This window comes from Myotis lucifugus, unplaced genomic scaffold, assembly GCF_000147115.1.
Source record: "Myotis lucifugus unplaced genomic scaffold, Myoluc2.0 scaffold_70, whole genome shotgun sequence".
Lineage (NCBI taxonomy): Eukaryota > Metazoa > Chordata > Mammalia > Chiroptera > Vespertilionidae > Myotis > Myotis lucifugus.
In genome coordinates, this window is record NW_005871118.1 from 2,766,135 (window position 1) to 2,789,483 (window position 23,349).

The 23,349-nt window shown below is 42.0% G+C and overlaps 1 protein-coding gene across 1 annotated transcript; it reads left to right on the forward strand.

Moving 5' to 3' along the window:
* Positions 1 to 8,575: 8,575 nt before the first annotated feature.
* Positions 8,576 to 22,284, forward strand: SSR3 (signal sequence receptor subunit 3). Its single transcript, XM_006090323.3, has 5 exons — positions 8,576 to 8,757; positions 9,981 to 10,107; positions 17,154 to 17,252; positions 20,587 to 20,718; positions 21,665 to 22,284. Exons 1-5 carry the CDS (start codon positions 8,625 to 8,627, stop codon positions 21,729 to 21,731), a joined length of 558 nt encoding a protein of 185 aa, XP_006090385.1. The 5' UTR covers positions 8,576 to 8,624; the 3' UTR covers positions 21,732 to 22,284.
* The last annotated feature ends 1,065 nt before the right edge of the window (positions 22,285 to 23,349 follow it).

The following is a 23,349-nucleotide window of genomic DNA, read 5'->3' on the forward strand; positions in this document are numbered from 1 at the left end:
CAGTGACAGAAGCACATCTTTCTATTTTTTATCCTTCTATTGTGTCTGGTTTTGATCGCTCCCCAAAATTATCTCAAATCATATACTGTCGCCTGGACGGTGCGGCTCAGTGGTTGAACATTGACCTATGAACCAGGAGATCACGGTTTGATTTCTGGTCAGGGAACATGCCTAGATTGCAGGTTTGATTCCTGGTGTGGGACATACAGGAGGCAGCCAACCAATGATTCTCTCTCATCATTGATGTCTCTCTCTCTCTCTTTCTCTCTCTCCTTTCATCTCTGAAATCAATAAAAATATATGTATTTTTAAAAACAACAAAGAAAAAAATCATATACTGTACCTTTGCATGACTGCACCCATATAGCTATTCTTTTTACCTAGAATTTCCTTCCTTGTCCATATGTGAGATATATGGTGATGGGCACTACTAGTTAATTGGCAAACCAAATGAAATAAAGACTGAGATTGAATAAATTTCACTTACTAAATTGAGTCTTCTGATTTTTATCTACTTAATTATTGTTGGGCATGTGAAATAGAAGAATCGACACTAATAAAAGAGAAACATGCAAATTAGTGTCATTCCGCTACACCCACCAGCCAATCAGGATTAGTATGCAAATTAACCCACCAAAGATGACGGTTAATTTGCATATGCAGGCGCAGAGCAAAGATTGAAGATGACTGAAGACTGAAGACAACTGAAGACTGGAGAGGCTTGGCTTCTCCACTGCAGCTGGAGTGGAGAAGCCAAGCCTTGCTGTGGCCGCAGCAGAGAAGCCTAGCCTCACTGCTGCAGCCAGAGCAGAGAAACCAAGCCTCGAGGCTGCAGCCGGACCAAAGGCCTGGGTCCCAGGTGCCGGAGGAAAACCGGTGCCGGCAGCCAGGGGAAGGAAGGCCTATTGCGCAAATCTTCATGCAACGGGCCTCTAGTTTTTAAATAAAAGAAAATTTAAATAAAGACTTCTAAATGATTAGCAACAAATGACCATTGAGCTTTTGTATCTTCTAAGCCATTCTGGTTGAAATCCATGACCTACTTTATCTTACAGTCTGTTGCCATAGTGCTTAGGTTAACTGTGAAACTAAAGAAGATTGATTTCCAGTGCAAATCTTAATTTTTATTGTGCCCTGCAGTGCTGCATGGATGATGCATGTGTGATAAGTCTCATATTTAGACAATTCCAGAGGGAGTTTTGAGAATTAAAGTATTATCGCCTCTATCAGTGGTTATTAAGATAATATATTTTCTCTAGATGTGTATCATTTTCTTAAAAAAGTAAGTGATTTTATAAATATCCTTAGGCACAAAAGAAGCAGGCTTTTCTGACTGTTTCAGAAGCAGTACCCAGTTAACGTGAGCCAAATCATTATTTCCTAAAAAGAAAAACAATATTTACCTCGGAACACCTAAGCTTCAAGCTCGAAGACAAATGCTTCTCCCTCAAATATTTTAATGCCTCATTTGGTTTAAAAATCAATCCCACAATAAAGTTGGCATGTAGAATTCTCAAGACCTTACATATATGTATATATAAAATAACCCAGCTGACAAACATCTCCTATGAAAGGTGTGGTATGTGTTCGGTGAGAGAGAGGGTAAGAGGGCCTGACCAAGTCTAAGAGCCTAAGATTCTGCAGAATTCTCTGCAAAGGGGCACTTTTTTTTTTCTTAAATAGTAAGACCTTTTTTTCATTACACTTGTGGTATTGGGATTTATAATAAGAAATATAAATTTGGTCTGAGTCCACTTTTCCTGCCCTGAGCTCCTAAGGCCCATGGGATTTCCTAAGTGTTAAGAACACAAAGGCGTCTTTTGTTATGTTAATGAGGTGACTTTGGAAAGCAACCAGATGGGGCTATTTGTCAAGGGAACCAATCAGAATTTCAGTTCCACCCCTAGCCGCCCAGAAGAGAGGGGCTGGAGGTTGAATGCATTTCCAGTGGCCAATGATTTAATCAGTCATGCATAGGTAATTGAGCCTCCATAAAAACCTAAAGGAGGGGGTTCAGAGTGCCTCCAGGTTGTTGAACCAGAACACATCCATGAGTTGGGCCCCAAAGTCCTAGGGCACAGAAGCTCCTTTGTTTGGGACCTCAACCTATGTATTTCTTCACCTGGCCCTTCATTCAGATCCTCGAATATCCTTTGTAATGAACTGGTAATCTAGTGAGTAGACTGGTTTCCTCAGTTCTGTGAGCTGTTTCTAGAAAATTAATCCAACTCAATGAGTGGGGCCATGGAATCTTTAATTTACAGCCAGTTGGTAACAACTTGGGTTTGCCATCTGAAGTAGGGGCAGTGTAGATAGTATAATTGGTGAAATCATTGGTCATTGGTGAGTAAGTCAATCTTCAGCCCATCACCTCTCCCCTCCCCAGAGGAGACTAGAATTCATTCATAGTTAAGAGCTTATATCCCAATCATATTGCCTCTAGTTCAAACTTGACTCTATTACTTACTGGCTGTGGGATCTTAGATGAGTTACTATTGTGAATGAAAAAGGGGCTGGCTACATGGCAGACCTAACAAGCTCAGTGACCAAAAGTAACCACTCAGGGTAATCCTATAAAATAAAAGCCTAATATGCTAAGTGTCCGGTCGTCCGGTCGTCCATTCAGCCAATCAAAGCGTAATATGCTAATGATATGCTAAGGCCGCTCAACTGCTTGCTATGACATGCACTGACCACCAGGGGGCAGACAATCAACCAATAGCTATGATGTGCACTGACCACCAGGGGGCAGACCCTCCAACCGGTAGGTTAGCTTGCTGCTGGGGTCCAGCTGATTGGGACTGAGCGAGAAGGCTGGACACACCCTGGAACCCTCCTGCGATCCCTCCCCAACTGGCCAACCTCCCGTGTCCCTCCCCAGCCCTGATGGTGCACCAGTGGGTTCCCTCGGCCTGGCCTGCACCCTCTCGCAATCAGGCTGAGGGACACCCCCCCCCAAGTGCACGATTTTGTGCACTGGGCCTCTCCCTCCCCGGCTGGGCAACCTCCTGTGTCTCTCCCTGTCCCCAGTTGTGCAGCCGTGGGGTCCTTCGGCCTGGCCTGCACCCTCTTGCAATCCGGGGCTCCTCAGAGGATGTCAGAGAGTCAGTTTTGGCCCAACCCCACAGGCAAGGCTGAGGGACCCCACTGGTGCACAAATTCGTGCACTGGGGCTCTAGTCTGATCATAAATTCCTAACGAGGCAGGTCATGGTGGGTAGTCACATCTGAGGCCTATCGTTTACCTAGAAAAGGTTAATCTTTACCGTAAGCCAGCTCTGTCCATTGTTCTTATGCATCTAGGAAATACTAGAGTAATTTTCCAAATCCCTTGTAGACAAAACCAGAGCACCATGATCCTGAAATTCCTATACATACCAATATAAAATAAGTGTGTACCTCTCCATTTTACTTTTAATCCAATCTTAGACATTTCCCCTGCCTTGCTTTCTCCTGCCACCTTAATCACCCACCAATGGATTTCATGTAGCCTTCCTTACATTTTATCCTTTGACTCTAAAGTGCAAAACTGCCATTCTCTGGAGCATTGTCTCAATACTTTGAGATCTTGCTTTCAGGGCTTTTCTCAGTGTGGTTCAAATAAACTCTAATAAACTCTTGTAAAATTTTTCTATAGGTTTGGACTATCATTGACACTTTACTAATCTGTTCCTCAGTTTCTGCATCTAACAAATGAGGATAATAGTAACAGTTTTGCTGTAAGGATTAAATCAGATGGTGTATGTGAAGGGCGATCACATATGGGCCATCACATCTATATGTTATAGAGCTAGACATATAACAAAGACTAATTAACATTAGTTATTATAAACACAATGATCATGATTGTTATTTGGACACTTCCAAGGGTCTAGCATAGTACCTTTCAGGTAGTAACGTCTCATTAAATATTTGTATGAATTGTGAACCAATGAATTAATCATACACCAGTGCCTGAAATATGTAGTTTGACAGAGTAAATTGTCTTTCAGGTAAGACTTTAAAATATTATACCTAGAGACTAATATATGTGTTTTATCTTTTCTTACAAAATTTCTTTCCGTAATGAGATTTGCAGCTCAACTGGGCTTTACAACAAAAGCTCCCCCTCTGCCCCTGGAGCCCTGGGTGATTTATTTGTTACTCTTCATAAGGACTCAGTGAAAAGCTAGCAGTGTTGTTGTTTTGTTTTTCTTCCTTTATTGGCTAGAGAACTTGCAGCGTCTGCTACAGAAAGATATATTAATTTTTTTACCTGCCAGATTTTCTTCCACAAAGCCATCAGCAGTGGAGGAGAGAAATTTGTTATCCATAACCCTGACAGCAATAAACAGTCCTTTAAATTCTCATTCTCTCTTCCTCTCTCTCTCTTTTACCAATCTGATCAGTGTAAAGTGATATAATGGAAACCTTATGCCTTAAACTCACACATTAGAAACAGGCTGATATAGAATCAAGTCCATCTGGTTCTGTTATCAGTGAAAGTGGGGTGTCAACCAGTGGAAGTGGGGGATCCCCTTCCCCACTGGGTGCTCAGGGTAGGGTCCTTATGATTTCTCGAGAAAAAGAATTTCCTGAGGCTCACATAGGAGGATGAGTGAATTTTATTTGCATGGAATTACATCCTCGGGCTTCAAAAGTCGCAAGTCCCTTTATCCAGTCCTGGAAGAGGTGCAATTGGGGATTCAGCAGGGCTAGAAATGAAGCCATGTCCAGAGTTCCCATTCCACGGTGGAGATGGGTCCCGTGTAGCATCAGGCTAGTTGTAGTCCATTCGTCCATTGTGTGTAGTACATTCGTCCATTGTGTGGGGGCTGTGGGCCATGTGGGCAAATGCAGGAGCGTGAGAGTTGCAGGCCAGGAGCACAAACCAAGAAAGAGAGAGAACTCCTTTGTTTAGGAGCTTATACATCTCAAATCTTCCCAAGATTGCAGTGGCCACGCCGACTCTGCCCCATGGCCTGTTTCCAGGTGTTGCTGACAGTCAAGTACCTTTCCTATGTCATCCAGACTTTACTGGGCATGTGTCTCTTCTTCCTTTGTGCAATCCCTTCCCCCCAGGATCTCCAGGGAACAGACCTGGAGAGTGTCAAACTGTAGCTTCCTGGTCCTAATGGCATGCCTATATTATCTGGCCTTCTTTTTTCTCCTTTCCTATCATTAATAACTGGGTTAAATTATAACCTATCACTATCTTCATAGAGTTGAATTACATTGAAATAGCCAAAACATATTGCAGATCTTTGTTTGGGTAGAATCTATTGTCTATTCTTCCTTTTGTTTATTAGCACATTGTTTACATTACTGGTCGAATGTCCATGGGCATATCTATAATACTAAAAGCATAATATGTTAATTAGACCGGACACCGACCTTCCAGATGTCATTCTGGATGTCCTTCCGGATGAAGCCGTGGCAGTGGGGCCAAGGCAGAGGCGGTTAAGGGTGATCAGCCAGGCAGGTGAGCAGTTAGGGGCAATCAGGCAGGCAGGCGAGCAGTTTGGGGAATCAGGCAGGAAGGCAGAGTGGTTAGGAGCAATCAGGCAGGCAAGTGAGCAGTTAGGGGCATCAGGCAGGCAGGCAGAGTGGTTAGAGGTGATCAGGCAGGTAGGCGAGTGGTTAGGGGCGATCAGGCAGGCAGGTGAACAGTTAGGGGCAATCAGGCAGGCAGGCGAGCAGTTAGGGGCATCAGGCAGGCAGGCAGAGTGGTTAGAGGTGATCAGGCAGGTAGGTGAGTGGTTAGGGGCGATCAGGCAGGCAGGTGAACAGTTAGGGGCAATCAGGCAGGCAGGTGAGCAGTTAGGGGCATCAGGCAGGCAGGCAGAGTGGTTAGGGGTGATCAGACAGGCAGGCAAGTGGTTAGGGGTGATCAGACAGGCAGGCAGGCCAGTGATTAGGAGCCAGCTGTCCCAGATTGCGAGAGGGATGTCCAACTGCTGGTTTAGGGATCCCTGTGGATAGGGCCTAAACCAGCAGTCGGATATCTCCCGAGGGGGTCCCGGTTTGCAAAAGGGTGCAGGCTGGGCTGAGGGACCCCCCCATGCACAAATTTCATGCACCGGGCCTCTAGTATGCTATATAAAAATCATCTTTAGATCTTGCTGCTCTTCAAAAGGGACTAGATAACATCTATAATAATAAAAGTGTAATATGCTAATTAGACCAGACATCCTTCTGGACGAAGCCAGAGCTGTGAGGGAAGCCCGGGTCCCGGGAGCCAGAGGGAAGCCGGTGCCGGCAGCCGGGGGAAGGAAGACCTACTCATGCACGAATTTTGTGCATCGGGCCTCTAGTTTGGTATAAGAAAACACTGCTCTAGTATTTCAAGTGTACTACCTTTATAATCTTCAGTGTAACCATCACCATGAAACCTTCTTTGTCATGAGCATCATTGCTTATCATAGTTTTTTAACGTACCCCTATAAAAATTCAAGTTTCTACTATTTTTGATTCTCTTCTATTTATAATTATTATTTTAGATTTTTATTCTTGGTTTACCAAGTATATTAATTTTTTTCATCTAGTTCCTTTTGATCATTTTAATTTTAACATTTTTATCTATTAACATTTAATTGTTTAAATATTCTTCTCAGGTATAATTCTTTTTAACTATTATTATTTCTTATTTCCTTCCTCTTCTCTTTTAAATATTCTGATGATTTTTGTCCCTTTTGATCTAATAGTTTTCTGATTTTATTGCACATTTTCTTTTTTATATACTTATTTTACAAATAGCAATCAGGAAATCTAGTTATAGAGACAGCCAAGTAGTTTTGTTGATGCATTGGTCACAGTTGGAGAGGGAAAGACCAGAATTAGTGTTGAAACCTAGCATTTAAGCCAGAACAAATGGGCTTATTAAAACAGAAAAAAACTGAGAGAGGAGTATGATGGAAGAGAAAAGTAAGAGTTTCTCCCACTATCACCATCACTACATAATAAAGGAAAAATAATTTTAATATCACAAAGGGGCACAAGTGCAGATATTTAAAAATGAATACTTTTAGTTTTCAAAAAAATTCACTATATTTTTTTTTCTTATTTTGCAGTTAATTGGTGATAATTGGCATTTGGGAATACTTGCTGTAGATAATAGAAGGATTTATAGTCCAGGAAAACTCACTGTAGTACCTATATAGAGAATAGATTGAAAAAGGTTGAAGATAATGCCATTAGAATGAAACCTGTAGAGGTAGGCTACAATTTGATAACATGAGGAAGAAAGATCTTCAAATCTAATAGGGAAGCTGCAGTTTGAGGAAGTTTTATCTGATGTCAATAATGTAGAAGAAGGAAGTTTTTGCTCAGAGTGCAATGGTTCAGCATCATTTTTTGACAAAAAAAGTGATAATTTGATGAGTTAAAAATGGTACCTAGTTGTTTTAATAGGCACATTCAATCTTCTGAGCTTCAAGGAAGCCTGTCTAGCCAACATGTTGCTTTTACTTAGTATTATGTTTAATTTAGCATGGCTCTGGAGACCACACAACTTTAAATATCTCGTTTAAATAAGAGTAAGTAGCCCTAACCGGTTTGGTTCAGTGGATAGAGCATCGGCCTGCGGACTGAAGGGGCCCAGGTTTAATTCCGGTCAAGGGCATGTACCTTGGTTGCAGGCACATACCCGGTGGGGAGTGTGCAGGAGGCAGCTGATCAATGTTTCTCCCTCATGTTTCTAACTCTTTATCCCTCTCCCTTCCTCTCTGGAAAAAAAATCAATAAAATATACTTTAAAAAAATAAGTAAATAAGAGTAAGTAAATAGTAGCAATTTGTAAATGTATTAGACACGTTAAATATTATCTTAATGAGACCATGAGTTTCTCAAAATTAAAAATGCCTTCTTTTTTTGTACAAAGGTAGCCCTTTATTATGATGAAACTAGAGGCCCAGTGCACGAATTCGTGCACGGGTGGGGTGCAGCTGGCCCTCCCTGATCGGGGCCTATCGGGACAATTTGCATTTTAGCCTTTTATTATATAGAAAGAGCCCACAGACAGGGAGACCAACCCTGCCGGTCCCCCAATCTCAGGTTCTTCTCTGGCAAAACGGGTCAATGATATGCACAGCATAGAACTTTTGAGGATGTTTAATGACATAACGGATGTGTAAAGGAGAAGGGACTCTACACTTGTTAGCTGTCCCTAATCTCTCTCCTCTTCTCCCAGCACTGGGTACACAGAGAGGGAACTAACTGTTGGCTGGTTGAATGAATGAGTGCATGACGCGGGCTCTAGATCTCACTTTGGGATTCCAGCCTTGGAAAGCGCCAGTCTATCAGAAGCTGTGATGTGGCCTGTCCATAAGGTTTTTTACTTTTTTTTTTTTAAGCACCTACTAAACTACAAATCCCAGGCGTCTTCTGGAAGCCGAGGAGTCAAAAGACTTGCCAGGGAGGCGGAAGTCTGGCCGACTCGCCCAATCACGCCGGGAAGCCTGGGCGGGGGCTCCCGGGCTGGCCAATCCTGCCAAGCGTGCTCGGGGCGCGCGGCACAGGTCCCGCATCCGCACGCAGGGCTGACGAGTCGTTAGCGGATTAGGCGGCCGCGGGGGCGGAGCCAGAGGCCCCGGCCGGGCCTCGCGCGGGGTGGGCCCTCCTGGCTCCCGCTCCGGCTCCGGCTCCACCATGGCTCCCAAAGGCAGCTCCAAGCAGCAGTCCGAGGAGGACCTGCTCCTCCAGGATTTCAGTCGCAACCTCTCAGCCAAGTCCTCCGCACTCTTCTTCGGGAACGCCTTCATCGTGTCCGCCATCCCCATCTGTGAGCGCCGGGAGCGGGCGGGCCGGGGAGGCGGCCGGCGGGCCGGGCTGGGCGGGGACGCGGACGGGGACGTGGCCGGGCCCGGCGGACGGCGAGGGAGCGCCGCTGGCCTCTCGGGGCCCGCTCTTCCCCGCTCGCCGTGAGCTGGGGAACCCCGCAGCCCGGGTGGGCCTCGGTGTTCCCGGCCGGGGTGGTGGCGGGCCGCCTCCCAGGAAAGTTGCTTGGGGCGCTTTGCAGAAAGTGCGCGGGTCCCGGGCCCCGCGATTCCCCAGTGCGGGGCTGGCAGCCCCGAATCTCTGCTTAAACAGTCGCACCCCAGCTAAGACCTGATGCTGACCTTCCCGCATACAGCCCCTCCCTCTCCTTTGCCATTACGAGGTCTTACACGTACATCCTGACTTATTTTGGAGAAACTAATGAATTAAAAGGAGAGAGAGAGGTCCCTGTGAACTCTCGCACTGGATGAAAAGTGTAGCTTTCGGTGAATCGATTCACACGCCCGAGCATCGTTTTTCCTAATTTGATGAGCTAGGTAGGTCCTGTGCCAAGCGCCAGCGAGTTCCCTTGTGTAAATTTTTTAACCATCCTATTAGGGCTGTTCTCAGTGGAAGGAGAAAGTTTGCAAGACTGGGCCAACGTTGTTTTTAGGGCTCAGGTTTCCCGGATTTGCATTTCCTGTCGCTCACACTGCTGCACGTTTGTTGGGCGGTCAAATCTAGATTCTTTTTTTTTTTTTTTCTCATTCAGCCTCGTACAACCCAGCATGCAGTCAGCTTGGTGTGGGGCCCGTGTGGCTCCCCGGCTGCACCGAGCAGGCCTTGGCTCCAGACTAACAGCCACGTCAGCGCGTAAACTGTGGCTCAGGACTGCACGTGGCATTTGGGAGTGGCCTGTATTTAGCTTAATAGTACCCGGGAGAATGAAATTGGAAGTCAGAATTGTGATTTTTGTCGAGCTGGAGTTCTCATTTTAGAAGAAGCAGAAACCTTCACGTGGAAGGCTATGTTTTTCGAGGGTTCTGCATTGGGTAGGCTTGAGGCTGTAACTTCTTCCTGGGTGTCCCACTCCTGGAGTTCTGCATGTGCTGGATTCCCTAGCCCAGGCTGTGTTTTACCAGCCTTACCTGTCATGAATTCAGCAGGTCTTTACAACTGGGTGGTAAAGTTCTGTTTCTTTTTTGTACCCCAACCCCACCACCGCCCCTTTTTTTTTTTTATCTTCAGGGTTATACTGGCGAATATGGCATATGGATCTTATTCAGTCTGCTGTGCTGTACAGCGTGATGACCCTTGTAAGCACGTATTTGGTAGCCTTTGCCTACAAAAATGTGAAATTTGTACTCAAGCACAAGTAAGTAAAAGTATATTTCTTAAGTGAAAGTATGATGCATTTTTATATACCAGACTGTCTTAAAGACCATTTGTGTTTCTGTTGGTTTCAGTAAGCATTAATTTGAGATATATATGTATCTGATTTGGGGGAAGGCACCTTAATGCTATGAAGAATTATTAACTTACTTGAAGCAGAGGCAATGCTTCTGACATTGCTGTGAAAGTAGATTTTTTTTAAATTAAATCTTTACTGTTTAGATTATTACACTTGTTCCTCTTTTTTCCCCCCATAACTCCCCTTCACCCGGTTCCCACCCGCCCCCTCCGCCCACACCCCCTGCCAACTGTCCTCATTCATAGATGCACGATTACTATCCAGTCTCTTCGCGCACCCCCACATCCCCTTTCCCCCCCCAAGAATAATCAGTCCACTCCCTTTCTTTGGCCCCTGATTATTATAATCACCAGTTTATTCTGTCCTCAGAATAGTTATTCACATGATTTTAGAGTCACTTGTGGATAGATGTGTATTTGTTGACATAAATGAAACATTACCTTTTTCTCTTCTTCGTCTGGTCATAGTAGGAGCTTTACCTTTTTCATCATCTTCCTCTTCTTAAAGGATACCTTTTCAGCATTTCATATAATACTGGTTTGGTGGTGATGGACTCCTTTAGCTTTTCCTTATCTGTGAAGCTCTTTATCTGACCTTCAATTCTGAATGATAGCTTTGTTGGATAAAGTAATCTTGGTTGTAGGTTCTTGCTATTCATCACTTTGAATATTTCTTGCCACTCCCTTCTGGCCTGCAAAGTTTCTGTTGAGAAATCAGCTGACAGTCGTATGGGTATTCCCTTGTAGGTAACTGAGTTTCTTTCTCTTGCTGCTTTTAAGATTCTCTCTTTGTCTTTTGCTCTTGGCATTTTAATTATGATGTGTCTTGGTGTGGTCCTCTTTGGATTCCTTTTGTTTGGGGTTCTCTGCGCTTCCTGGACTTGTAAGTCTATTTCTTTCACCAGGTGGGGGAAGTTTTCTGTCATTATTTCTTCAAATAGGTTTTCAATATCTTGCTCTCTCTCTTCTTCTGGCACCCCTATAATTTTGATGTTGGTGCGCTTGAAGCTGTCCCAGAGGCTCCTTACACTATCTTTGTATTTTTGGGTTCTTGTTTCATTTTGCTTTTTCGGTTGGGTGTTTTTTGCTTCTTCGTATTTCAAATCTTTGACTTGATTCTTGCGGTCCTCTAGTCTGCTGTTGGAACTCTGCATAATATCCTTTATTTCAGTCAGTGTATGCTTAATTTCTAGTTGGTCCTTTTTCATAACCTCGAGGGTCTCACTAGATTTCTCGAGGGTCTCACTACATTTATCGGTGGTTTCTAGAAAGTTCTTGAAAAACCTTAAAAGTGTGGTTTTGAACTTTATATCCAGTAGTTTGCTTTCCTCCATTCCTGTCATTTGTGTCCTGTTTCTTTGTCTCTGCATTTTTTATGCTTCCCTGTGTTGGTAGAGTGGCTTTGTGTGCTAGGTGTCCTGTAGGGCCCAGTGGCTCAGCCTCCCCAATTACCTGAGGTGGACATTCTTGGTGCACCCCTTTGTGAGCTTTGTGCACAGTCTTGTTGTAGTTAAGCCTTGATTGTTGTAGGTAACATTGGGAGGGATTGACTTCCAGGCCAATTGACTGTGAGAATCAGCTATGTCTACAGTGGGAGAACTGCTGTGCTGAAGACACTCTTATGGGGCAAGACTTGCTTCAATGGGGCTTTGGTGCTCACTGAGTCTGCCCCCTGAGTGTGTCCCTTATGGATCTGAGGAGTTGTAATCTGGATGGTCCCACTCTGACCACTGGGTACACTGGCTCTTGGATCTAAGGAGGTGCTAATTTAGCCTCTGCCTGAAGCTACCCAGCAGGAGCTACGAAGAGATCTGCAGATTCCCCTTCCTTGTCTGGGGTTTGGAGGTGCCCAAATGAGGCCCAGCTGTGAAGCAGTGCAAGCTGCTGTGGGGCCTTGGGCCTTCTCTTGGAAGTTCTGGGTCTGTCTGGCCCAGGTGCAGTTTGTTAGGTAATTTTCAGATTGCAAAGGGCCAGGGCATTCATATGCAAAAGCCTCTGCCACAGCTTGGGTGGGGCGGGGTCTCAGGGAATCAACAGGGCGGAGCGAGCAGCTATGGCTGATCCTCAGCCCTGCCCTAAGGGGCCCCTCGTCTCAGTGTCCCGGTAATTGCTGCAAGCACCTCTGAGAGAAAGCCGCCTGTGAGTTCCGAGTTCTGCCCGCTGCCAGACCATCCAGTCTCTCCCCACACGAGTCCGGGTCCCCAGAGACTTCCCAGAACTGGAATTCAGAGCAGTCGGGGGCTTGTGACTCCCTCCTGATTCAAAAAGACAGCCGCGTCCTCAGTTGCCAGCCCTTGCCGCGTGCGCCTCTGTACCTCTGCACTCCACCTCCGCAGCTCCTCTGAGTCTCCGTGTGCTTTTCTCTTTCCTTCTAGTTGTAGAATTTCCACTCAGCCAGCCTTCCTGTAGTTCTGGATGATGTCCGTTTTGTCTTTTAGTTGTATTTTTGAATTTGTTTTGGGAGGCAGCAATTTCAGGTGTTTACCTATGCCGCCATCTTGGTTTCTTCTGAAAGTAGGTTTTGAGGGTGGAATTAGTCCTTAATCATGGAGTTTAATCAGAAAAACAAAACCCATCAAGTAATTTAACATTTCTGAAGCAGCTGGAATTCTTTCTGGAAAGAACTGTTTTGGGCTCTCCGTGATCGATTTTTGGATGTGAACAAAGTGGTTTTGTTGTTGTTACTAAACTAAAATTTTTAATGCTAATTACATTTTTTTCTTATGAGTATGTGACAACTAATATTTTATGATCACACATATTATAAAATACATCATTTTAATGATAGCTTTTGGAGAAGAAAATCCAAGCCACACAACTATAAATTCACACATTAATTATAAGCAATTATATACTCCAGTTTCATAAAGGCTAAAGTGTGGGGGAAACAGTCAGAACTTAAGGAAAGAGGATAACATTTTTTATTCAGAGTGCATGATCCTCATGGGAAGCAGGTATACATTAATGTTTAATTGGAAAGATGCCCATTGACGTTGCTTTCATGCACACTTTGATACTTGACTCAGGATAGCAGGATACTTCTCTGTTTACTTAGTGCAGCCTTCTTGGTGCTCTATTTCTTTGGAAGTACTTTCTTAAAGAGGGTTGGAGTTTTGATGAGACTTGAAGTACCATGTGCTTTCTGTGCGCTTTTCCTTTTCATTTCCATAGTTCCCACTCTAGTTTAGACGCTGTTTTTGCTTGGGTTGTGGTAGCAGTCTCCATCTAGTCTTTCAACAAAAGTTTGGGGCTCTCCCTGCCATAAACAGTATAAAGCATGTTACTCTACGTAATCCTTACGTTACACGTGTGAACTGCAGGTGGTATTACTGCTTTATGGGATAAAAGAACATATATTCATCCTTATCGGCCATCATTTTTATCCTGTCTCTCTCTTACTTAAAACTCACCATATGCCTGCTTCCCATGAGGACCATACACTCTTTTCTAAGTGTATGAAAACCAAATTCTAACAGATCCCTGGAATGCAACTCACCTACCTCCTCCCAGTGTGGTTTCATCTTGTAGCGTTGGTTCTTAGCGCTTCTTATCAGCCTTCGTGTCATCCTTTGAAAGTGTCTTGTGCCCTCCCTCATTTAAGATGGTCTTTCTTCCTTTCCATTCTTACATGTCTTATTTCAAGACTTGGGAATCTTTTCCAGAGAAATCCTTCCTAAGTTTGTTGTCCCTGCATTAGAGTCTTTCTGGTGACAAGGAATGGAAGTGATCTCAGTTAACGGATTTACGTGTTGTGAGGAGGACAGAACAGCCTCAGCAGCTGAAAGTGGCATCAGCAGCTTCCCTACTGCTCTTCTGGACCAGTGGGAGCTCAGGTTGTGGGTGGCCGCAGTTCTGCTAGACAGTAGTGGTCAAGTCACCCATGTCATCTTTCTGTTGTTAACCCCTTGTCACCAGCTGCCATTCCAGGATTCAGCCACCTCAGCCTCTGCTGTTCTGGGCTTTCTTCTGAGGCATGGCCATTGGTGGATAGTGAATGGGCATCTTGCACAGCCTATCCTTTGGAACTCAGTCCTTTTGAGACTTAGTGTTTTTCTTGTTCTGCATATCATTTTTCATTTACTTTTTTTGTAACCAAAATCATGTTCTTTTTACCATCTCATTCTACTTTGGATTTCTTGAGGGCAACTGCTACTTCTTTTATTTTGTATCTATTACAACAGTTCATAGTACATTTAGTTCAGTAAAAATTTCAGTGGATTACTGATTTAATAGATTCTTTCAGTAGAATTATTTTTTAGTTATAGTTTTGCTTTCATATTAAATATTGCCACTGACATTGAAACTCCTACAAGTATGCAAGAAGGTTAAAACTCAAAGCTCAAGGGAGATGCTGTGTGTGACAGGTATTAGTAGTAGAGGGGAGATGACTCAGAGTTGACAGTCTGGATTTCTGTCCCAGCTTTGTTGCCCTTAAATGTATAACCAGCATAACCTTTCTAGACTTCACATTCCTGAGCTGTGAAATGGGGCTACTAATGGTATTTCATAGGATGGTGAGGATTAAACACTATACTATGTGTGACATGATAAGCATAGTATCTGGCACATAAGTGTTTATGTGCAGTGTTGGAGAGGTTGTGTGTGAGGGAGCCCTTAGAAATTATTTTTTAAGTTGGTATGACTTAAAAAATGTTTGCAAATATGTGTTTGTGTTAAGAAATTAAATAGGTAGTATTTTTGTTTTTTAATTTTTTACACACTGATGTAAAAATATAGTAGCAAAACAATTGAATTTGTGGATTATCCTCAGTTGGCTGAGTGCTGGGCCACTTGAGTGACCTCTGTATTTTACAGTATTCAGTGCTGAGTGGGGTTTATTTTCTAAGATCCTTAAGAAGGAGGGTAGGGCTTTTTGAATTCTAATAAACCTACAGTGTGGTTGTTGGATATGGAATTTTAGATCTAGAAGAGAAATTTTTCTGGTTCAGTCTCTTCAGGAAGATTTGTTATGTGAACAGATATTTGACTATTTGTCCTAAAGATGCTTAGAGATAACCAACTCTTGAAAATAGTTTATTCCTGTGTCCTGACAGTTGGTGTGTATGCGTTTGTAGGTAGGTATTTTTTCCCCTCTGTTAAGCTAACAATGATTTCTGCTGGTACATTTCTTTCCAATTGGTCTTTCTTAGAAAAGAGTGGTCTTATGTGAAGTTCAGAAACACTGAGGGCTTGGTCTGCTAGAGAGGGTCAGAGATACCTTCTGAGCAGAACTTTTACCCAATGAGTCAGGTGAAGTTGTATTTTTTGGAGGAAAAAATACACTATAGTGTCTGTCTAAACTATCTGTTAAGATAGCTGTCTGCCCTCTTAGCTGTCTTTTTTTTTTAGTTTTAGAACTTAAATTTCCTTTTATCTATTTTTCTTAAGCAAATTGATTTCCCTCCTCTCCAGTTATCTATTTGTGGAAAAATACATTAGTTGAAACTGACCAAAGTTTTTTCTTTTTTAAAAATATGTTTTTATTGATTTTAAAGAGAGAGGGAGAGAGAGAAACATTGATGAGAGAGAAACATCAACATTGATCAGCTGCCTCCTGCATGTCCCCCTAGCTCCCAAACACACCCCCCTCTCCGCCCCCAATTAGGGATCGAGCCTGAAACCAGGAGTGCCCTGATCTGGAATCAAATCTGTGACCTTCCCTGTGCATGGGTTGACTCATAACCACTGAGCAACACTGGCCGGGCAAGGTTTTCTTTTTAACAATGTAAACTCTAACTTGATTCTTGGGTAAGATATAGAGATGGAGGCATAGGTGAAACCAGATAGAATTTATGCTTGATTTGTATTCCAGAAGCTCTTGTGGTTAATGAAAGGTTGAAAACTATTGCCTTGAATGATCTTCAGCTCTTCTTTCTGGAAGCCATCCTGATTTTTCCAGTTTTCCTTGGTACACTAACCAGAACTAAATAGCATAGTCACCGAGGAAACATTAATTGAACATAGAGTGAACAGATTTCTATCTCTGTTCCACATCCTGTTGCTTTTAACACATCTCTGTATCGTGTCAAATGTTTTAATAGTGGTTCTGTGTAGGTAATTGTTACATGTTGCTTGTGATCAGTTCTTACTTTTCCCTCTATATTTATGGCTAATAAGTTTCTCCTATTTTGTGAAAAATATATGTTGAATCTAACTGTCATAATCTTTGGGAGACTTTGTATTTCATCCAAGTTTACATTTTATTCTTTTTTTCACTAACAACCCCATCTGATAAAATTCACCATGTATATTTTTTGATGGGTATACATTTAATTTTTTTCTTTATCTGACTTGTCACTGGAGATTCTGATCTGGTAGCGTGAATATCACTCCCAGCCTTTTCTGGCTGATTCCATATGATCTTTTTGTGCAAACCTCTTAGAGTGGTTCATTTAACTAAAAGTGGTGTGGTCAGTCCCTGACCATGTGGTATTATTTCTTTTTATTGAAATTGTCCTTTGGAGTAGAGTTAAAAGCATTACTTTAAGATATTATAGTTAATTCTCTTTTGTTTTGTTTTTAAGCCTAGTTTTCTCTCCCCTATTTACTGGAATTAAAGCCATGTGTCATTTGCTAATACCGTGTCAAATTTATTTATTGAACTGTTAAATTATAGGCTAAAACAAAATGGATTTATAATGACTTATAACTAAATTGTGTTAGTAGCATTTGACTTCTGTTTCCATAGTAAATACATAAACTGGGAAATGCTCTCTTTTAAACAGAAATCAAACTCATAACTAATAAACCACATCTTGGAAGTTTCTTGAACACCTCCCTCTCTTTTAACTAATACTACAGTGTAATAACCCTGGAACTTTCTGTAAAGTTTATTTTCTGGAAATGTAAAGTATTGCACAGTTGCCAATACACAATCTGAGTACAGAGTGTTTCTGAGAAAGTATTGTCCACTCCTGGAGCATGTGGAAACTTTTTTTCTTTTCCTTCCAGAGTAGCACAGAAGAGGGAAGATGCTGTTTCCAAAGAAGTGACTCGAAAACTTTCTGAAGCTGATAATAGAAAGATGTCTCGGAAGGAAAAAGATGAAAGGTTTGACTCCTTGTTTAACGTGTTTGTGGTAATCAAAGGAGGGAATACTTTGTAGTTTTTGATTTCTGCTTAGAGAATGTGGGTGTCGGAATTGTCTGAGGCAAACATTGGTATTGTAGAAAAGATAGTAATGGGAACAACTGACTTTGAGTTTTTATTCCTGCCTTTGAGCTGTACACAGGTCATCTATTTCTCTAAAGAGCCCTAAGAAGGTAGGTACTATTGTTATCTCCATTGTACACCCCGGGAAACAGGTAGAAAAAGCTTCAGTAACTTGATCAAGGCCTCACATTAGTGGGAGGTAAAGCCATGGTAAGACTACAGGCATCTGGCTTGTACTCATACCTGCTCTGCTGCAGAGCTTTGTCTGGTGCCACTGGATAGCTGTGTGACCTTGAACTTATCACCCCCCTCCCCCCTCCTGAAAAGTTTACATTGTGTTATGTGTTAGCATTTTTACATGGTGGTATTTCTGTTACTGAGCTTCCGGTCTGGGTTATCTGCTTTGGGAAAAAGAAAAAAACTCAGTTTGTCTCCTGTTGCACAGTCCTGTGCCACATTTGTTAGTCCTGGCCCCCATCCCCAATTTTTCCTGTCATCTGCTCTGGAAGGGGTTAATAGACAGTCTAACATCTGAGCAGCAGAGGCCTCTGAACGATTGAGTAGACTTGTGCTTCAGAGCTGCCAGATGGTTGAATAGAGTCATGGATTGAGGTTGTTTTCATGGACCTTAAATTTTAGTATCTCAAAGTGGTTTGTGAAATGGCATTTTTATCCCACTTTGCTCCAGGAAGACTTTGTGGGGACTTCCAATATGAAAGTGTTTGTAAAACAAAGCAATGCAATTTTAAAAGATCAGAAACCATTTAAAAGTAAGAAAAAGTGGATGAACAGGGACCTCATAGTTAGTTAGCAGTTGAGCACTAAACTTAGCTCTGAGCGTCCAAGTGTCGGGAAGCATCTGAGGTCATGCTGCTTTCATCGTCCGACGAGAAGCAGTGTGCCAGTCCTCCTGAAAAGAAACTTTCCTGGCACTGAATCTGGAAGGACTTTATCAAGTGGATCCTTATTTAAGGGACACTGAGTAACTTAATGAACAGTATTTTCTACAGTGGTTTTGGAAAGGCACCAAATATTGAAGTGGTTATCTCCTATGGATCTTTTATAAAACTGAAGGCACAGTACTAAAGTCATGACAATGAAGGCCTTTTTTTTTTTTTTTTTCAGAGAATAGCTTTAATGAGTTCTAGCTGCATAGCTTTTTTTTTTTTTAATGTTTTTTATTGATTTTTAAAGAGAGCAAGGGAGAGGGATAGAGTTAGAAACATCAATGAGAGAGAAACATCATCAGTAGGCTGTCTCCTGCACACCCCCTGCTGGGAATCGAGCCTGAAACCCAGTGCCCTGACTGGGAATTGAACCGGTGATCTCTTGGTTCATGGGTTAACACTCAACCACTGAGCCATACTGGCCGGGCTAGCTGCATAGCTTTCTGAATGCAAAGGGATGGAGGTTAGAGAATTTAGAACACTTTTAAAAAACCCTTTTATTGAATTATGATATTTATTATACTAATAGTTATTAAACTGAGCGCTTATCATAGTTAACCAGTTTCAAAATGCTTGTTATAGCTCTTGTAGGTTTCAGGTGATTAGTTATATCAGATAGTAAGTGAGTCTCATATGCCCACAGCAGACTTGCCTGATTTGGTCGACACTTGTTCTTGATCTTGGGATGTGTCTTGGAATTTTTCTCAGCAAGTGGTATTCAATTAATCACTACTAATGAGTCAGAGTTGGAATTGGAAATGAAACCTCAGTGCCATTGGCTGGACCAGATATTTCAAAGGAGAATGAAGTTTCATTGAGACATAAAATGCAGAGTGTCAGAAGAGTGTAAAATTTCTATTGTTATCAGTAAAAATTTGTGCTGTTATTTGTTTTGTATTCCTCTCACAAAAGCCACACTGGATACAGTAGTACCCAGGTCTATATTCATGACTCACTCTGATAACTGGGACCATTTATAATCTAATATTTTTCTTCTTCAAAGGAGGGATTTGATTTAAGAGAAGGCTTATCAGCACCTCTTTGCAGTGATGCATATCTGTCAAAGCTCCATCTATAGTCATTTAGAGTATATGGCACTTTGAAACTGCACTGCCATCCATTCAAGGATGAAATTAGCAGAGGTGATCAGATTTATTAATATTTGCCCCAGGGTGTCAGTGTTATTTCTCCCTGACTTACCAGTGATCTGTCATTTACCATGATCTGATTGTAATAGTTGTTGAGTTTGGTATCAGCTTTTCTCTTGTTGTAGGAAGTGCTCCTTGGAAAAAAGACTCCTTGGAAAGTGCACTCTCAAACTAGATTTCCTAACAGGGAAGCTTTGGCGGAACCATTGCTAGTGAGGCCACTTGGGAGTCCTAAATTTTTTCAAAATGAACCAGGATATGTGTAGACTAGAAAATGTTTTAAAAGCTGTCACGCAGTCCTGACTATATACATGGATGTAATGCACACTGATTTTGGGAGCTGGGGCAACCTGAAGGATTGAGCTATTTCTTTCATCAAGGCTGTTTTGAAGATGTTTCTGATTCAGGGCATGACGGAGTTAGGGAGAAGTGCTGTGATGGAGGGGGGGATAATTAATCCATAGTAAAGGCATGCTAGTAGCCTTTTTAAGGACCCTGTCTTTATTGGGTCTTGTGCCAGAGTCTTAAAACCAGAGGCAGTTGTTCTGTGCATTAAACCATGTTCGGTCTATGCATCTTTCTGAGCTGGTGTTTTCTTTGATCAATTAGTACTAGAATGGTATAATGTATCTCCTCCCATTCCAAGTCATATATTTTTTACATTTACACTTAAACTTCTTTGAAATCAGGAGCTGTTTTATAGTTGATAGCTGCATTGAATGTAATATCCTTCACTTCTTCCAAACTTATAGTAAATTGGAGATCTATTACGTTAATGATATCCATAGAATTAAGAAAACATGGCAAATATGTTAGAGGTTGCAAATTTCTTATGATGGAGATAAGGTGCTAATACTCTTCATTTAGCTCCTTTATGCTTGTTGAATTTACATTAGAAGATTTAGTGAACAAAACATGGCAGCTTCCAGTGACATTAGCCATAGTGTTGTCCATAGGATCCATGGAGGGTATCTGACTAGGAATTAAATCGTGACCTCCTGGTTCATACATAGATCAAAGCTCAACCACTGAGCCACACCAACTGGGTGGAAAAACTTACTTCACAATGAACTAGAGCCATGTGGTATTTAAAATTTTTAAAACATAAATTCAGTTCACTTGTTTCTTTGTCTACAGAATCTTGTGGAAGAAGAATGAAGTTGCTGATTATGAAGCTACAACATTTTCCATCTTCTATAACAACACCCTATTCCTGGTCTTGGTCATCGTTGCATCCTTCTTTATATTGAAGAACTTCAACCCCACAGTGTATCCTTTTAAAGATTGATTATGTTTTTTAGAAATCTAGAAATAGTAGTTTCTTTTGGTTTCATGTAGGGAGTCAGTTTATTAAATAGCACTGTGACCTTAGGCAAGTTTCTGAACATTTAAAATAAGGGCTTTTGGTTTGATGTAAAATTCTTTCAAGTTTATGACTTCATGGCAAGTAACTATAAATAGTCTCACACATATGATTATGTATATCCGCCTACTTAAAAAAAGAGTTCCAAGGAGGAAAAGCAAACTTGCTCTCTTTGATAGCTCTTGATGTAAGCCATGTGTCTAATGATATTTTGGACTTTGGGATTGGGTGGATAGCCAGTTTAAATAGGCACATTTCATAATATTTTAACAGTGTTTCAAGCTGCTCTTAAGTTGGAGCTTTCTTAATTTATTAAAGGTGCTAAGATAATTTATTAAAGCTTTTATCCAGGAATGTGCAGCCAAATTTTTAACAGTTGGAGATTTTGATGTAATAAAATGTGACACTCTTCAACTTGTATCTTCTGGAGGAGTGGTTTGTCCCAAACAGACCAGTCCTGAGGCCAAGAGTAGCTGCAAACTTTCAGAACCTCCTTACTTTTATAGGCCCACTGTGGCCAGTACACTGATGGAGCGGGGAGAAAGGACAAGACGTCTCTTCTTCCTCCCCATGGTCTTTGATCAGCTCTTCTGAAGGTTAAATGGAATTTGAGTGTTTTCTTTGTGGTCATGTATTCTAGGTTTCTGTCTCAAGTGTTTTTAAATTTTCTGTGAATATTCTTTATAGTCTTGTGTCTTGTAAATTACATTTACAGACAATGGGACCACATAGCATTGTCATTAGGCAGAGTGTCAGGAGGGAAGCAGTATATTCCAAAGAGATGGGCTTGTTTTGTTTTGTTGAAAATTAATTTTGGGTTCTTAATTTTTCCTTAACATTAAATTTTTACAGGAACTATATTCTGTCCATAAGTGCTTCATCAGGTCTCATCGCCCTCCTGTCTACTGGCTCTAAATAGACCGTGTCAGCTTCACCCTTGGCTTTGTATCTATGGGTGGTCTGTGGTGTATGGAAAAGAAGCCGGGTGGTCGGGGTGGGAGACACACAAGATGTTTTTATAGTCTGGAGCTTGAGGGTTTGAAAGACCCAACAAAATGTAATTCAATATTTGTTTATTGGCTCTTTTTTGACAAACTGTTGAAATTACATGAATTGGAAAGGAAACTCAGAGTACCAGGACATTTATTAAAAAGGCAAATGTGTCTGGCAATGTGCTACAATTACAAGAGGAGAAAATAACTTGTTTCCTTGATCTGTCAGAGGTCACAGTAACCTGGACTGAACTGTTAGTATTTGTTATAGTAGCAAGAAGTTAATAGCTGGTTCTGTGTGTTCCAAGCACAATATTACAGCTTTTTTTGAACCATTAATATCAGAGTGAATCCTCTTTCCTCCCTTTTCCCTTGCCTGGGGGGTGGGATTGAATGCATGTTTACAAATCTCTGAATATGTGATTTGAAATAACTCAATAAAAGTTGAAAACATGGTTTCTCCAATTTGGGGAAAAGAAACTTGTGGAAAAGATCTTCCTTTTTTTTAAAAAAAAACAGAAGAAAGGCAGCCAAGGTAATAACCTAAAAATAGTGCCCAGGAGGGAGGGAGGATGGAGACGGACAAGGGTATGGGAGGGATACATGGTGATGGGAAAACATAAAGAAAAAAATAAAAATAGTGCTCTGGCAATTGAGAGTTGTCCTGTGGGGTTAAAGCACACTGCTCAGCTGTACAGCTCTGGCCTTGAGTAGCTGGGGATGCCAATTTGACCCTCCATGTTAGTTTGACTTGTTGAGAGACTGGCATCATGGTTTTCTTAGAGTGGCGTCTCTGTCCCTGGAGGAGTGTTGGGTGAGAGAGAGAACCTCTCTCCTGAATATGGATGTAAAAGACCAAAGTAATTTTTGTGATCTTAGCTCCAGAATTCTAAGAGCATCCCAAGGATTAAAGTGATGTTAGTGCTTGTCATTATTTTCCCATTCATACGTTCATAAATTTGACCTTTAGACTACAGGTTCCCATTGATTGGGAATAAAATACTGCTTTTTTCAGTCCTTGGAGGTCCAGCTGAGAGCAATCTCTTGCATTTTTTAACCAGTGTGTGTACAGATATTACTAGTATGATTTTATGTGTGTGCCATGATTTTAAAAAGTTTGGGAAGCTCTTGAACCTATATCACTGAAAGGTTGTGGAATCCCAGGAGATAGTAGTGGTTTCATATTCCTATTAGCTTTGACCACATCCAGTAATCATCATCATCATAAAAGGCTAATATGCAAATGGTCATCACGCCATGACACTGTAACGACCCAACAGTAGGAGGCTGCGTGCGAGGCAGGCGTGGGTGGGCAGGGACTTTCAGTGCCGCTGGGCAGGGACTTGCGCCAGCCCAGGAGGTGAGGCTGCCTCTCAGCCCGGCGCCTGGTTGGGGACAAGAAGCTGCCTCTTCGCCAAGCGCTGGACCAGGGGACGTGACTATCAATATTAAAATATTTCCTCTAATTCCCTTTTAATGTGCATGAATTTTGTGCACTGGCCCACTAGTTTCTTATAATAGTACCTCAAAGGAAATATATTCCTA

Coding starts and splice junctions, on each gene's coding strand:
- SSR3 (XM_006090323.3), top strand. CDS start 8,625: ATGGCTCCCAAAGGCAGCTCCAAGCAGCAGTCCGAGGAGGACCTGCTC. Junction 10,108..17,153: donor AAATTTGTACTCAAGCACAA/GTAAGTAAAAGT, acceptor TTTTCCTTCCAG/AGTAGCACAGAAGAGGGAAG. Junction 17,253..20,586: donor CGGAAGGAAAAAGATGAAAG/GTTTGACTCCTT, acceptor CTTTGTCTACAG/AATCTTGTGGAAGAAGAATG.